An 18,205-nucleotide genomic window follows, 5' to 3' on the forward strand; every position below is an offset into this window, starting at 1 on the left:
CCATGGAGATGGAGAGGGATATTTGAGCATACATAGCTATCTCAGATGAGTGTTTTTGCAAAGGTAAGACTCATATCGTTATAGTTCAATCACTTAGAATTTAAACATCTAAACTAGCTGTCTGGGCTACATCTAAGATCAGTTGGGAGACATAGCTACTGTCAGCACAGGACTCATATTTTTTGACAGGCACCTCTCTATAATAACAGGGAATAAAAGCACTTAAAACTTCTAAATCAGTTGGTGGCTTAGGTTACCTGTCACATTTTGGTGATATACTCACTAGGGACTTGTTTGATAGTGGCTATACACACTGAGCAGTATCAGACAAGCACTGAATTTTATCACTGAGGTAGACATCAGAAGCCTAATAGCTTATCATTCTCCTGCTGTTATCACTGAATTCCTGAACCTCTCATGCAAAAGAAAATCGAGTACAATGTTTAAATTATCTTGAAATAACCACCAAATTATCACATACAAGTATCTACCATAAACCAAATCAAATATGTGTGTTTTTCTTGGTTAGCTCTACATTTACATATATTATCCTACTCTTATTTTATTATTAACATTTTTTCTTTGATTGATAGCCTTTCTAGGCCTGTGAAATAATCACAGAATTGAAGATCAGTCTGATGTTACTTGCCCTAATAATCCCCTTGCTTAAAAGCTAAGGAAGATTTTAAAGTGCTTCTAAATAAGAGATCCAGCTTACAAAAATAAGACTAACTTCTTCTCATAGGTTGAGTTTAAAACTGGGAAAGGACAGATCTTAGCAGAGGAAAAAAAAAAAAAAAAAAGAATAGAGGAGCTTCCACAAGCAATCCTGTGATATCAAACTCTTCTGGGAAAAGTAAATATTAATTAAATTTTACCAATTAATTTGGAAATGACAGACTGAAGAAGATTGTTACCTTAGTTGGAAATGAACTAATATTCCAGAAAAGACACTGACTGCTATATATTTCTCTCTTCTGTGTGATATATTTTTCCTAGTTCTGAAAATTTTAGTGTAGCCTCCATTGTGGAGACACATGCATTTTGCTGCGCGATCAGCCACAAACTTCATTGTATTTGAACTACAATTAGTAACAATTAAAAAGTTCTAACCTCTGCCACATAAAGTATAAGACTGAAAAAGTGAAACACTGATAAAGTTAATAAGCAAGAGATGAAAATTGGGTGTACACTTTGATGTAACATGGCTCTTCACTGTAACACGACCTCAAATAATGACAAAAACTGTTATTCAAATAGCGAATCAATAACATGTATGCAGTTAAGCCTCTTTCCCTGCTTCAATTTCATTTCTCTTACCTGGTCTCTTCCGTGGCTATAAAGAAACCATCATCTGAAGCATCAAGCCAATTTTGCCGCTGTCTCTTTATCACTGGAATGGCGCTTGTCTTAATGGTACTTGCACTGGCTTGCAAGGCCTTACCATTAGTTATATGAACACGGGGAGCAGCATGCTGAAATCATAACGAAAAAGAAAAAAAAAGAAAAGAAAGATATTTGCCAGGGAACAAGAATAGTTCTCTTAACTGATTCTGCTGTAAAGGGCAGCCTACACACACTGTCATTCTCAAAAAACAGCTAACTTTTCTCAAACAAGTACCTACCAATTAGATAACATCTCCTGATCATCTGTGCACAGTGACACGTTTTAGCCACAGAACTGAAAGCTTTTTAAAACCCACTTGTAAAAGGAGAAGCAAAGCATGAATTAATGTCATGAACCAAGCAAGTCTGCAACAGAAATCTGTTGATTTTGGGAGCAAATTCATTTTGCAAATTTTTCTGATCAAAACTCAGTATCCCAACCAATTATTTGGTTTTTGATCCAAGTACTGCATTAATCCAATAAACAATAAAAAATCCACATTTCTCACTTTATAGCTCCTTAATGTATCTGGCTTTATTTTAAATAAAAATCACTGTACGGGACAAGAACCTGGTACTGCTGTAAAAATTTTTTACATCATCTAGGCAGTTGCCATAGTTCGTTAGCTGACCCACCAGTCATTATATATATTCTAGAGCTGACTGCAAAAATTCTACCTTCATTTTAACACAGACAACATTAAACATAAAATGGTACATTGATCCATCGCTACATGTTGGACTAATAGTTTAGCAAGATTTAGATTCAACAGGTGTTGTCTCAGAAGGCCGCCTTCTGATATACATGCAAGTAGAGAGCGCAAGTGTTTTCTGCACTGTCTGTAAGAAACATTATGGAGGAAAATTCCATGACGAGTACATTAATTCTTGAATTTAGAGTCTTGTTTGCTGCGCAACCAGTTGTCAGCAGGATTAAGTAATTGCAGTATTTGATAAAAATAGACATGTTAGAAGACATATGAATTCAAAAGTTTTGCTTATTTTATCTCACATGGATTCAGCATCATGTCCCCTCAGGAAAAAGTATTATTTCTTGCTGAAATAATCCAAGTATTCCTTATTACTGATTGTATTTTTTCTTTTTTGTGTAATGTATGGGGAAAAAGTCTGCAGTCCTTCAGAAAGGAAGGTGCTGATAACATGTACAAAGTTTGGCAGAACACATGAAGCTGATCTCTGAAACCATGCCACAAAAATGTAACAGCCAAATATTACACTTACATTTAATGTATTTCATTCCCACTATGCCACAATTTTTGACACCCCAATCCAGACCACTTACTCCCTATAGTAGGAGAAATTTTATTCATTTGAGCACAAATTCCAGCATTCTTTACTTTAGTGTAACAAACTGAACAATCACCTCTAAGTTTTCTTAGATGCAATGGGGAAAGCAACAACTTCAGTGAGTCACAGATAATTCTTTCTTCGAACAAAATTATATACCTTTGCCTTAGAGACAAAGAAGGTTTGTGGTGAATTTAGCTGCTGTTGCACACAGGGCGACAAATCTTCCCTTGTAGGCCCTCTAATATTTGCCTAAATTTTTCCAGGTTTTCATTCACTGTCTAGACTGCAGTTTGATTTTCACGTTTTGTTGTGTTGGCTTTCGTGGGGAGAAACAAGCAATGAAAATGCTGCTAGAAGTAATTCAGTTGTTATTCACAATAAAGTTAGGATAAAATACATAGTTTGGATAAATTTAAAAATCCAAAAGTTATTTAACTGATGTCTTAGTGCACAAAATGCATACTGCTCAAAAAGTGAGCAACAATTCATGCATAGAAAATGCAGTCATACAGCCCAGATGTACTGATTTCACACTGTATTCAAAGTGATTATTTTTACCTGGCAGTGAGCAGTGCCATACATTACAGAGGACCATTCAAGGGGTTGAAGAGCAATTTTTGTTGCTTCCCCAGACAGAAACAAGTTTAAGTTCTCACACAAAATGGTTAGTATCTTTTCCTTTCTAATATGCCACTGAATGTTTTCTTCACTCAAGTCACTCATAAACATGCAAAGTATGTTCAGGAATCATGCAACATACAAGAAGTGCATTTCCTAAAGCAAAAACTTTGTAAAACAATTAAGCCTTATAGAAAAATTATGGCTTTTTTTTTCATAATGCTTTTTCCGTGGTAAAGACGGATGTCGATGCTAGTCCTGAACTGGTTTGCTTTTTTTCCCATTTCTCAGAATCTAATTCTTATTCCAGGCAAGATATAGTATTACAGAAAATAGTGCAAAGGTTACAATATCATCTCCTCTCTCTCACATCATAATGATTATTGTTTTTCCTTGTATTTCTCTTCTCCATGAGTCCTTTCAATTTATTCAGAGAAATTAATTATGCTTTGCTTAAAGACCAGTCTGTGTGCAGGGGACCACATTATCTTTAATTTCCAGTTAATAGGAACAATTGAACTTCTCAAACAATTTAAAAGTAGAAAAATCAGTTCAATTAGTTCCTCTAAAAAAAATATATTTACCGTTGTGTATTAAAACGAGCTTTCAGTGAAATGGTCATACTGACAGTACTCAGAGCAAACAGACCTTTCATACTAAGTACTTAAATGCTTTTTCTTTTTCCTTTTTTTTTCCTTTTCTTTCTTTTTTTTTTTTTTTTCCATGTTTCTCTTTTTTATTTTTCTCTCTGAGCATACACCATTGTAGAAGGATTATGGAAGTCTCAAGAATATTGCTAGTACTGCCACAGGATCTCTACTTAGTCAAACACCACGCACACAGAATGCTACGATAATTTCGTTGCAATGCTATTGTGTGCAACTTTGGCATTTTGATTTTGAGTATTTACTAATAAGCTGTGCTGCCATTTTCAACAAATCGCAGGTATGTTGAATCCACATAACAGTGGGAAAGTGCAGATCAGCAGGAGGCTTACTTAGAGTTTGCCAGCTGCAAGTTGGACAAATCTACCTTCCCAATAAGTGACGACTTCCTCATACATTCTCTGTTATCCCAGTCTGAATGCATTCACTCTGATACCTTGTATCCCTAGAAGAAAACTGTTCCACACCCCAAAGACACTATGAGAAAACTTCTGAGAGCAATTGGAAGAGAAACACAGAGCACAAGAAGGTGTGGTTTGGGCAAAGCCTCCTAGGGGTAAACTGAGGAAATAAATGCTTAGAGTCTGCCCAGGTGTCACAACAAATAACTCCTTGAAACACATTTCTGAGCTCAAGTGAGATGCCTAGAAAGGCACCTCCACACCACAGTTTGATGTTAGGCCCAATAGAGAAAAGTGTCCTGATCATGTAATGTTTCAGTGCGTTAATAAATGCATGCACTGAAGTTTTGGTGAGAAAACAAAGCTCTCACCAGTCAGCCTTACAACCCAAGCAGGGAATAAAAAATCCCCATCACAGCTTCAAGGCAACAATGGTGCATTCAATAAAGATTGGAGCACAGAGTGATCTCTTGTAAAAGTTTCACCTGCCAGGAAGGAGGTCTCCATGCTGAGGACTCTAAGACGTTCTCAGAGGCTTCTGAAAACAAGTAATCTTCTGAAGGTGTTCAGCAAGTCTCCAATGATGAGTTTATAGGATGATCATGTGTTTGTCACAGCAGCTTCACAGTGGCATCTGTCCCCCACTACAACATTTCTGCAGGGCTGCTATTCTCTGGTATTTAATCCACACACAGGCAGGTATGCAGCTCCATTTTTGACAGCTGCTTGCAAGTGCTGCTAATCAGCACCCAGTTGGCAGGGACATGACTTTCCCATTTGTGTACACAACTCTTCATTTCCTAACGAGCGCAAGTGAGGCACCTCCAATTCTCAGTGAACGCAATACTCTTTTTCACACAGAAGATACATAAAAAAAGTGTTTGAAGTAAGCACATAACACCAGCAGGCACTATAAGCGTAATGTAAAAATTAACGAGGAATGTCTATGCTGGCTGTGACTGAAAAAATGTTTACCTGGATTATTGTAAAATCCTAACTGGCTTTGAATTTTTCATACCTAACTCTCTTCCCATCCTGAAAGGACATTTTTCCGTGGCCTAAATCAGTGGGTTTTGTTTGTCTGTGGTTTACATTTTTTCTCATATAAATTTTTTTCTCAAACAAAATCCAACTGTAAGATAAGATCTCTAAACAAAGAAAAAAATCACTAGAGGAAATCACATGTGCACAACATGATTGGCAGTAATTCATAGCAATTGCTTCAATTTATTTAATTGACCTAATTATACAAGATATCATGTAAACCACATCTAGACACTGAGTTTAAACTAGGTATTGAATTTTCTAAATTGTTTTTATTTTTTTTTGCCACATCTAAGCAGTTCTTATCTGCTCAGGCATTATCCCTCTCAAAAGAATCAAGGTTTGGAGCTAGTTTAGCTTACTTAGGGAGACTTGTGACAAATGCAAAAATTATAAAACATGTTTACATGGACTCACTTCTGGTATAGAACTTCATTCAAGAAACCTGAAGGCTATTAAAAGTAATCAAAACAATAGATCATATGCAAGAAATTAAACAAATAGTCTACAGTATCATTTTGAACATTCTGATTGCTACTTAGTCTTCAACAAAATACCTGGACTAGAATTAATTCTGAAAATTGTAGTCAATGACTTCTGTGCAATAAGACTGAAAAAAGGCTTACTTTCCAAAGAAGCCGGGCTAAACTACTACCATGTTCATAGCATTTAGCAGAATTTACACAAAAGCTATGTAACCTCTGAATAAACCACATCGTTAAATGCAGCACTTTGAAGTAAATATTTATATAGATCAATTTAGTAATGAAAAACCATCCCAGCCATCTATTCATAGAATAACAAGAAATCTGTTTTATACTTAAAATGGAGAAGGTACTCATTCCCCTCACACACAAACACACCCCTTGGCAGTTTTCTAGGTTTTTTATTTTTATGAGCAAGAGTCTGAAACAAACAATAGGGGACAATACTGTACTTGAATGCACAATTCTTGAGCTTTAAAAATTGAAGATATACATAGTGTTCTCAGAAAAACTATGTGTTCTTTTCCATAGCAATGTACACTCTATTCCACATTGGCTTTGATTTAAACACAAATCTGAAACTCCAGAGAAAAGATCAGATTTAATGTCTTACTTACGCTATTTTTCTCTCATTCTGTTTGATTAAATATTATGCTTAATTTTGTATCTGTTAGAAAATTAGCTATAATCAGTCAGAACAAGTGGACTTAATTTCAAAGTAATTTATTTATTGCAGTACTCATTCAAAAATGGACATCAACAGCATAGCTTCACTATCTCTGCGTTGAATAGACACTCTCATACTGCTTCTAATGAGCTGAATAATGTATTTTCTGGCTTTAGTGATATTATCTTCCTACTGAGCGGTAAGAAATTTTCCATTGCACATTCAGTTATTTTATTAGAGAAGAGTGGGCACTGTGATAGCCTTTTGACACTGTCTAATTAGTGTTCTTATTTTTAATTGCACTTCTATTTATTTAAGTGCAATGGACAACTACAGCATTGCTTTGGTTGCACAGCATTAGTCTGAAAGGTCTGAGTTCTCAGCAAGGAGGTCTGGGGAGGCTCAGAATGCAAGAAGGTTGAGAAAGTTATTCAAAAACCTCTCACTGCTTCAAATGCTTGGCCATATTTTGTGTAAGGACACACTTGTACAGGAAAAGAACATTTCTTTGGTTAAGTTCTTACAGCTGTTTTGATACACTGAAGAGACAAACTGTCAAAACGTTTTATCTTTGGAGGAAAATTAACATTACAGGGAAATGAAGAATGTTCTTTTCAACAGTCTCTTAACCTTTAGCTCTTTTTCTGACATCAGTGCAAAATTTGAAAAAATACTGAAAAATTTTTCAATCCCTTTCAACATGTTACAGCACAGAAATTCTACTGGTTAAACTTCTTATGTGGAAACAAGTCTACTTCAATACAATTAATCACAGCAAGGATTATATCACACCCAGTAGATAAACAAAATGTTACTTTTCAGATGTGTCCAGTGCTTTGAGTTTTTGTGGTCTGTAGTCTTAACCAATTTATTACCCATTAACATTAGACTATTAATGGTTATTGGTGATAAAGACAATGAATTACATTTACCCTTTCCTCTGTGTTGAATCGTTTCCGTGTGGAAATTCACATGTCCCACAAATGATGCACATGTCTAAGAAGTAATTATTTTAAATGAACACTGAAAACCGTAGGAGTGACTACAAAGGCTCTAGTGACATCATGTTTTTTCCAGGTTGTTTTAAAATGTAAGAAGCCTGCCTCAAAAAATTAGTCTTTTTCTGAAGTGAATAGCTCTGACCCCAAATCCCTGCTAGATAGGCATATCCTACTCAGTCTTTTCCTTTAACTTTTGTTCAGTCCTTATCTAACTTTTATTAGGAGGCTGAAAGAGACTGATAAAATGTCTCACTCTATAAAAAAAAAAACCAAGACAGACTTGAAATCAATGACATTTTTATGCACAAAACTTTTTAATCTAACTTTTTAGAAGTTTATCAGTCAGTTTAAGTGCTTCCCTGTCCCTGGAACACAAGCTATCAGACTTAAGATAAAGTCAGAAACCAACCTCACAGAAACGCGATACAAGACATTACTCAACATGTTTTCAACTTTAAACATTCTCTGTTGTGATATATACATACAGTGTAAGAGATTTAATCGACTTCAATTTGACATAATTGAAAAAAATCTCTTAAACACATAATACCAGAATTGTAATTGGATATTCATATATCTAACTGCCAGCACTGCAATTTCTTAAACTATTCACCCTACATCAAATTTTCCCCAAAATTTCACATGAAATGACTCACTTAAACTCAACAGTGATAGTGGACTTTATATGAAAACTTGCTAACAAGCTGACTTATAAAGAGATCATACCTACTTTGTGTTAAAGGACAAATCATTTCTATAGATTGATCTACGCCTAAAATTTCCTTTATGCTTACCATTATCGTTCTTGTAGAGTGGCTGGATGATTCTGGAAAACAGAAGAACCACAGTGCATTAGAGTATTGTCTTTACTCATAAAAACCTTATTTTCTTGCGTTCACCCTGAAATATAAGATGTTTCTGCATGGCTACAACAAGGAGCATATCAGAAATGCAGGGACTGGGAAGATGTCTCATGAAACAAACATGAGAATCATCACTGAAAATACATAGCAGATAAAAGTATACTATTCCATGCACTCATTATTATCCATTCTTAATTGTCCTCTTCTGCAAGAAAATGAAAAAATAGAATTCATATTTCACATCTGAAAAATTTTTTCTATGTTGCTTTTGAATTGTGGCATCATTTTTCATCAATGATTAGCATTGTAGAAAAAATACAAACAGTAATAATTCCATAACTATTCCCATTTTGAAAAGCTCTATGAAACTACATTGTCCTTTACATGAGAATTTTTATGGATTTTTACTTTAAATGGCAGAAGGAGATTGAGAATTATAACATTCAGAAATTTTAATTACTATCTCATATATGGTAAATTACAAGACAGTCAATCAAACACACACATTTGCATAATACTGCTGAGAAATCATGACCAGGCCAATAGCCAACACAGACTTCATCCTGCTACTTAACTTACAGTACATTTCCTTTGTTGCTGTTGTTTTTACTTTCCCTACCAGGGACAGAAGACTTGCCCTTTGTGGCATTACAATACTATAGGTGCTACATCACAACTATGCTCTTCCTAGTAGAGTAGAGTGAAGAAACCCATGATATGTGCAATTCATATCTTTTCAGTGAAGTTATTTTTGTTATTACAAGTTTACTTACTGTTTTGACATTACAGCCAAATAACATTTGAGGAACGTTCCTGAGAAAACCCCGCGATTACCTTTGTGGAAGGAGATAACTCTTGAGAAAGGACTCACTATTTTTGCAAGCCCAACTTCCCAGAAACCAAAACAAAACGAAACAAAAGCAACAATGATACAACCTAAAAGAGCACATCTCCATTTCCTGAAATGCTGAAAAGCAGGTTAAACAAAAAGAGTGTGGTTTCTTCTCTCTTGAAATACAAAGATGTGTTGCAGAGCAACACATCTCCACTCATTCACAATCAGACTGAAATGAACTAACTAAAGCACATACTTCCTATATTCAGATTCTCCAGAAATAAGAATATCTTCACTCTTTTTCAGAGGTACTGCCCTTTTGACACAGATTTATATGCTCAGTTCTATAAAGACATGCTTAGTCATGATTCTACTACCAATGTTCCAGAATAATATCTTCTTTGACATTAATTGATATTAATACCAATATTGATATTGATATGAACTGGGGACTGCAACATGTAACATCAGAATGGACTTGGAGGTTGTTAAAAGCGTTTTTGAACAATATTTTTACACACTTAATACAATGCCAACAGCTGTTGATTCTGGGATTTTAGCATTCTGATAACCTATTAATAATCAAGCAAAGAACTAAAGAAAGACCTGCTACACATGCAAGAGTGTTTACACTATCTAGGTGAGAATCATTTTTTTTGCTATATTTTGTTTCTATAAAGTGCTGCAGATACTGAAATAGAATCTCAATTGTGAAACACCTTTTAGCCTTCTAGAAAGACTTGAGTAGATTTATAAATAAAAAAGTTACTGAAAGATCTCTTTAAGAAGTAGATGTAGACAAAAGATTCTAGATCTAGCAAAGGCTACTTAATAAAGTACTATTGTTACACAATTCAAACTGTCACATACTCTGTTAACTAAATATTCTTTGAACTAAAAAAAATGATGCCCTTATATAAACCTTTCCCTCTAAATAAGCTTTATCATTGCCTTGTTATTGCATATAACCTTAAACTAAGAATTAATTTGAATTTATTTAAGGATGACTCTTTGTCTTCCAAGATCAAAATCTGAAACACTAGAGAGAGAATACACAGACAAGAAAAGCAAAAGAACACGGAAACATACAAATGTATCAAAAAGTATCTTCCCCAGATGAGGAACTTTCCAGTTAAACTGCTTAGGCAGTTTTTTGAAGGTGCCTTCCATATTGCATTATGCAATAAAGTACAACTTGTACACTGCAATCACAACTTACAATAAATAATGAATCCACTTGGCAGTAATCATACACAGAATTACTAAGTACAAACTTCAGATCTCAAATCCAGTACATGTAATTTGTGAGGTAATTGTGCTCCTAACCCTATTAACCAACAGACAAGTTCTGTCTTTCTGCAACTTTAATTCTTTAAAACTCTACCACAGGGAAGTAAGCAGAATCTAATTCCTGGAACGACCACCTGCACTGTTTTGTGAGCTAATTTGATTATAAAGTTGTTCTAATTGTTTACTGTTTTAAGAGCTTGTTTATTCTGCCAATTATAAAAGATTGCATTACTGTGAAATAATGCCTACACCTTATCTATATGTATAAAAATAAATTCTTATTCAGCAGCAGAAACTGGGGACAGGTCAGGGGGCACCTCACTGTGAAATATCTTCAGCTCCCTCTGTGATGCCATTTAGCTTGCTCATTCTACTCAACTGCCAGTTTCAGATTTTCCTTAGTCCAACAAGATGGAAGCAACATACAGAACGCTCAAAGTGAGGCATCAAGGCTTGAATGCTAACCTATTTTGAAGTTCTCAGAACTGAATGTAAGTAACGAAGTCTTACAAATAAAGTATTTCATATCTTCATATAAATAAAAGCTCTGAGTCCTATATAAGTTGGGAAATAACAAAGAGTTGTAAATGATTCTTTCACTGATGACTCTGCTTGCCCAACAAATGGCAGTAACATTAGAGAAATACCCACATCTCCAGAGATATCTACTTCCTGTACTCACATTTCCATGTAGACAAGTATTTAAAAACTTTTACTAGTTACAGCAAAGATCAAAACTAGCCCACACATTTCCGTGGTAAATTTCAGAGAAGAAAAGTCTGGCTTTAAAACAGTGAATAGCATTTGCATCTCACTTTTCAGAAAAATGGGTACACAGTACAATATTAACTGCATGTTTTGTTTCAGCACAGGAGAAACAGAAGATTCACACAATACCTTATCCCATCTCATTTCTTCTCTTTCAGTTTCAAATGACTGGTATATAAAATGAAGCTTAAAACAATTTATGTAGGCATATGGTTTATTAATGTGAAGAATACGCACAAAAAAAAAAAAAAAAAAAAAAGGTTTTATTTTTAAAATGAATGGAGTATCTGATGTTTTTCAATATGCATTCGATGGTTGTAATCTGCTACCTCGGTAGAACTTCTCTATCTTTACCAAAACTAATATTGTGATAACTAAAAAAGCAGACACCATAGTGAAAAGGCATCTCTCTCTGCTGAGACATTCAATCCAACAGTGAAAATACCTTTTTCCTAACATAACTTCACACAAAGTTATATGAAATAAACTCCAAGGAAACATGTTATTATTTTTTTTTCTTTTTGAGCAGGAAAGATTTAGTTTCTCTGCTTGTCAGGTTGCTTAGAGTTTCATATATTTGATGGAGAGCCTCAAATTCCCCATGGAAAAAAAAAAAACAACACAAAAACCAGGAGTAAAATATAAGCTTTCTTTCCTTGTTTATCTCTTCAATAGCCAATACTGTTAATCATAAAGAGTGAGAGGGACTGACCAAAATAGCACCTAGGAGAGAAGGTACAATTTTTTTAGGTGTTTCTCACTTCGTCAATTTCTCATGTCACTTTCTTATCTTTCTACAATAGAGATGCATGGTTTCCTACAAAAATGGGCCAATTAAATTTCTTTCTCATTCTTAGATACAGCTGAATCCTTCAGTAATTTATTCCCTGAGGAACTGAAGTATGACTGTTGAAAGAATCCTCTTGAAGTTATCAAGACATGTCAGGCTGAAATACAACATTGAAGGTCTCAAAAGAGAAAAATGGGATCATAGTTGTTGATTAAAATCTCTTCAGCTATGAACAACTTGTACTTCTGCTCTTGAGTAGTGCAATTGGTATCACTGGGTACAGAATAATCTCTATACTCCATCAGTGACTGTATCATCTTGGACATCCTGTGGATATTCTTGGTTCTGATGCATATAAAAGCAAAGAAACAGTTGTCAGTTGACAGAGATTGCATTGATGTAAAATAACTTTACCTGATCTTTCCAAATATGGAAAATTATCAAAACAGATCTTACGAAAACAACATCCTGATGTGAAACTCAAATTACTTGGAAGTACTGTTGTGCACAGTTAAGCATCTTGTGAGTGAAAGTAATTGTTTGAAATAATTTCAGACACAGTAATTTGAAGATCAGATTCAATACCTACAAAGTATCTCATAGTCACACCTAAGTCTTATAATCATCAACTCCAGTCATAAGATAGGATGCAAGAAACATTCTGCAATGCTGTGATCTTCTGAAGATATAAATTTCCCCATTTGAAAGAGACTGCCTTCACTACTAAAAACCATTCAAATATCTCGTGTTGATTTTCTTCACAGCAGCAATGGAAATTCTGTATCTCAGAGTAGTTTAAAGCACCAGCATGCGTGTTACATGATGCTGTACACTTTTCCAGAACAGAAAAAAACTTTGATTTTTTCTTTCTGTCTTACAGAAGGCAAGATTTCCTGTTATTTGAAAACAGACTAAAAGAGCACTTCTCTAAGATCATTCAGAAAAATTCTCCCTCCTACAAGAGAGAACAGAAACACCTAGAAGAACTGGGAAAAGAAAAACAGTCTCTGATCACAATCTTTTTTTCTGAAAACACCAACAGTCTGTAACAACAGCCATAGTACTATAAATGGCACTTAAGCAGTGTTGTTTCATTCAGGTGTATGAATTACGTGTAGATGCATAGAACTAGAACTATGTCTCTTAGCCATCTGTGATTGATAATCAGATTTTTAAGCATAAGCCTCCCTATTTCCAAAAAGAGATAAATGAGCTCCCTCAGTTAACAGGAATAATGGTCTGAAAATGACACACTCCCTCATCTGTATCAGTTGCATCAGTTTTTTGCTGGAGTCATACATGGGACATGAAAGAGAATCTTGTACTGCATTGGCCATACTAAGGACTTTAGCCAACGTAAGACTTCCCTAAGAAATTGTAATCATGTTCTTATTCAGTCATAACTTACTTAAAAGCATTAAACCATGTATTACTGTTTTTTTCCTCAGTCTTCCCCTTCTCTGTCATAGATTTGTCAGTATGATATTCTGCAAAACTACAGCACTCAACTCACCTGGGCAACACAATTGATTTGAAATATGCTAATCTAAAAATATATTTACAAAAGCCTAGGTTGCATTTACTTGAATACCGTAAATTGTAGTGTATCTTAAACAAACATACTTCCATGGCTTAAAAAAATTTCTAATACTGTTCTGGAATAATTCTGGAATCTGCTAATTAATGCAATAAAACCAGAAACGATCAATAGTATTTTGGAAACAAAAAAGCCAAGGGAACCACAACCATTACTGAAAAGTGGAGATTAAGATGATCCAAGTGATCATAGCCAGCAATGATCCTAAATAAAAATTATGGTTTAGGTTGATATGTGGCAGAGGATAATAATGCAACTGATTTTATGCTGAAAAAACTGTTAAGAAAACTTGAGGATATGTCAACAAAAGATAAGTTTTGGCCAGTAACTAAGTTTAGTGTTTATTAAATGTGTTCGACTTGGTAGAACAAAGTAGTCTGATGCAAATTATATTTCCATGATCATTGTTTATGATTTAATAGAAAATAGATAAGTAGAAATAATTATCTCCTAAAGCGACAATTTACAGCTCTCAATAGTAATTTTTCAAATTAGATTTAGATTAGATTCAAATTGCTTTTATGTGCAAATTGTCTTAACACAGTTATATATTTGATACAAACTAATCAATGTGGCTAATAACAAGCTTTATGAATACTTTATGTTGAAGAGAACATTCAAAATAAATAGAATAAAAATGTTAAGAAGCTCATCTCTTTAAAGGGATATCATCAAAATAATGTTTACCTTCAACTTATTACTATAGCTTTCTTTGCTGTGGAAATGTAGTAAAATCTTTATTTCCAGTTGAAATTCATTCCTCACTCAAAGATTACAAAGCCAGTCCAGTCTAATGGCCAGCATTAGAGAAGAAAAAGCAGCTTTTGTTCATAATCACATGCAGAAACTGTGAGATCAGCACTACAGTACTTCACAATGAACGTCCACAGTGAAAATTCTGCTGTGTGAAATGTACTGCATTTATAGCTGTGCCTATTAATGGTATCATTGTTTTATCACACAGTTGTCACCTTAGTCCATTGAATAGCTTGCGTTGCCATGCATGTTATTTGCCTACCATGTGATGGTTGTTCGCACAGTGAGCAAAGATCCAAGTGATCCTGTCATACATATATAGTAAATAACCACTTTTTGTCAAAAAAATGTAGTGATTTCTAGGTATTGTTAAATGTACAGTAGGTATTTTCACTGTAAGATACAAATGACATTGGCAATGACAGAAAAACATGATTGTTCTGGTAAAATAATGGATTGAGCTTTCCCTCCTGTATTTGGAATAGCATTTCTATTATCTTGTCTAAAAAGAATCTTTCTCATTTCTACCTTGACCTGTGAAACATGAAAACAGAAAGTCACCTCTTTTGTGCTAATCATGTCTCAACAGCCTATTTTCAGAGCCTATCTTCTTTCAGATTTTCTACCTGCAACACCACACAGCAAATAATCTAATTGCTTACGGAAGCTACATTGCACAAGAAGAATTCAAGAAATGCAATGCATTTTAAATAATATTTTTTCAAATAAAAACACAATAAGGCAAAGTAAAGCATTTGCAGCATCTTTCTCTTTTCACTAAATTTGCTTTGTCCCTTTCTTATGCTTTTATGTAGAGGTGAAAGATTAGTAAGAAAATTGGTACAAATAGGTTTTGTGAGACATGGCATTAATGGTATTAATGAATACTCACACTCAGTGAATACGCATCACCATTAATTGCATTACGAGTGCTGAAAATATGCTGTCTACACCTTAAATTTCTATGACTGTGCCTTCTTATTTAACATCATTTTTTAAAAACATACACCCTACAGAAAAGTCATAAAACTTTGCTGTTTTAGGTCCAGAGAAAATCGTGCAATTCAGAAATTTAATACGTTTCATTTATACTCCTTTACTTACCATCAAGGCCATTATGATGGCTGTAGTTCCTTTTTCCTAAAATACTTAGTGAAGAGTGATTGGAGGGTGCAAGCAGTCGTTTTGTACTTGGACTTTGAAGGCTTGGTGTTGATCTGATTACATTGGATTTCGCTGCAGGGTGAATCTCTGTTTAAGACAAAAGGGAGAGAGAGAGAGAAAGACAGACTTGATTAAAAAGATTTTAGTCTAATTGGCTTACTAAATTTACACTTTAATTTCTAGTAAAACAGAAGTGGGTTTCTTCAGCATGAATGTGTTTATAGGACCTTGAATAACAATTTGAACACACCTTCATACCTATTATTCTTCCAAATAAGGAAGAATCAATTTAATTTTGCATTGCCTGTGTTAACTGCAATGGTGTGAGGTATTCACAAGTGAAGAGATAATAGAGATCAAACTGAAACAGTTCTGTGTTTTCTTTTCCCTCCTCTTTTGGGTTTTGTTTTGGAACTACACACCTACAGATTGTTAGTCAAGGAAACAAAAGCAACAGTGAAGCCCCCTCAGTGTCTTAACTTATCCCAAAATTTCTGTCAAAAGAGCAAGCTTTAAGAGATCATCTCAAATACAGGTTGCTAGGTGCAAGGATCAGGGAGAGAGCTACAGCACTACCCCAAAACTGCAACATCACTACCTAGGTACTGCCAGACTTCAATACAGAACCATTATTATGGATTCAAATATTCGAGACTGTCTGAAAGAATTCACACAGGAGGATTATTTCAGAGATGGAAGAAGAAAAGCACATAAAAGCCAGTGAAACTCATCTGCCCAGTGGGATTCAGAGCAGGTAGCTGCTAAGTTTGCCAAAAGCTGGTGCAGTTGTATGGAAATTTTACAGTAAGCTGCCAGATGAAGTTGGCAAAGGCTCTGTGCAGCAGCACCCAATGCCACACGGGCTTCCCAAGGTGTGTGGCCCAGCTGAGACCTGCCACCTGAGTCCGCTGCCAGTCAGAGATGCCCTCTGACAGGGCAGGAGAGGCTTGCTAGCAAAGCAGGAGCCAACTATCTGCAGAGAGTGAGAAAAGAAGGTAAAAATCAAAATGAAGTACTGCAGTAGTAAAGGTTTGCACCTGAAAGTTGACCCATTCTGCTTTTTTTTTTTGTTTATAAAATAATGCACGAGCTGGGAATATGCAACATCTAAAAGGAGGCAGGATGTCCGAGCAGGAGGGCCTTCAGCCTCTGCTATTCATAGCAATTATGCAGGAGAAACCATTGTACAGGAGTCAAAGTACACCCTGATAGCACATTTTTTTTCTTCCACAAAGACTAAAGCCCAAAATCAGTGTGCATCACATGCCCATTCTCACTGCAAACCTTCACAACTACCCACACCAGGAGTCGGGGAGCTCAGCAAAAGGCCTGAGGCAGCCACAATAACCTTTAACCTTTAGGCAGAAAAAGGGAGGTGGGAGAGACAAACAGCCTTATTTGTAGAAAGGAGTATGATGGCCAGAGGGAGTCAGGCAGGCTGCATAGTGAGAAAGGGCAGCAACAACAAACTTTGCACTGGAAGACTATGGTTAACTTAGTTTTGGTCACAGCACGTAATCTTACTCTTAGAAGTATGAACACTCTTATCCAAGACGTTTCAAGAAGTTCAGATTAAAAAGAGTGGAGCAGGATAACACATTTTTAGTTGTTAGAATGACATTAAAGCCAGGGCTCTGGTAACTGCAAGACAGTCCTGTAAGGCTGCACATGTAAAGGCTAGTTCAATATCTCTGATGTTCCCACTGTTTGCTTAAGAGCTTTGATTCTAAAATGCTCATTTGGCAGTCTCTTTCAATTTTCAGAAGGAAACGATTCATATTCAGGGCTAATACCACTAAAATATTATCTATTTGCAAAAGAGCTCCAGCAGCAAACAAAATAATGCCCAGAGCTAGATCAACAGACTAGAACTCAAACTCCTTCTGTCTACAGTATAAAGGAGATATAACTCTGTACTTCTAGAAAGTGCTAACAGCTGAGATAGGATGCATTTCCTTCCTTTGACATTTCTTCAGTTTGGAAGTCATTAATCCTCAGTTTGCCATTTAGACTGTCTTTTCTCTTTCTGCAATGAGTAAAGTAGCAGGACCAAGTTTTACAAAAAAAACTTTATTAATCAGTCAGGACCATTTCTCAACAGTTTGAGTCCTTACACCATCTACTCTTATGCTCTACCTGTAGACTTGCTTCAAATACTTGCACTTTTAGGGATCTTTTTATTCCTACTGCTATTACCCTTATTCTACTGCCTAGTACTTTTATTCACTGAAAATCTCCTACCATTTGCAGCTTCTGCTAACTTAGAGAATTAAATATAACATGCAAATAATCCAAATTATCCCAATAGCTACGGAACAAATAACCAATTGGCCAAATTCAGATTCTATGATCACTTCTGAATATAAAAATGAAATGAGAAGAGAAACAATACTTCAATTACATATTTTTCAATTACAGGAACCTTTGTTCTAAGACTGGCTTGCAGCCCCAAGTAATAGCAATAAAAACTCTAAAAGCTCCCATTTCCACTAATGTCACTGAGGTACTCTATACATATACAAAGCAAGCTAAGAAAATTTGAAGTCTCCTGCTGAGCCACTTAA

At 35.2% G+C, this 18,205-nt stretch overlaps 1 protein-coding gene across 5 annotated transcripts in view; it reads right to left on the reverse strand.

Moving 5' to 3' along the window:
• MTA3 (metastasis associated 1 family member 3) overlaps positions 1-18,205 on the reverse strand; it is a 117,538-nt gene that overhangs the window by 18,818 nt on the left and 80,515 nt on the right. For all 5 annotated transcript variants that reach the window (XM_042829334.1, XM_042829351.1, XM_042829327.1 and 2 more), the window contains exons 16-18: positions 15,582-15,728; positions 8,373-8,404; positions 1,321-1,475 (exon numbers count right to left, since the gene is read on the reverse strand). In XM_042829334.1, the coding sequence (XP_042685268.1) occupies positions 1,321-1,475; positions 8,373-8,404; positions 15,582-15,728 (334 nt within the window). The remainder of the gene's footprint in view (positions 1-1,320; positions 1,476-8,372; positions 8,405-15,581; positions 15,729-18,205) is intronic.

The sequence above is a fragment of the Centrocercus urophasianus genome, unplaced genomic scaffold, assembly GCF_019232065.1.
Source record: "Centrocercus urophasianus isolate 14NV4802_14NV808 unplaced genomic scaffold, USGS_Curo_1.0 seq_10, whole genome shotgun sequence".
Classification (NCBI taxonomy): Eukaryota; Metazoa; Chordata; class Aves; order Galliformes; family Phasianidae; genus Centrocercus; species Centrocercus urophasianus.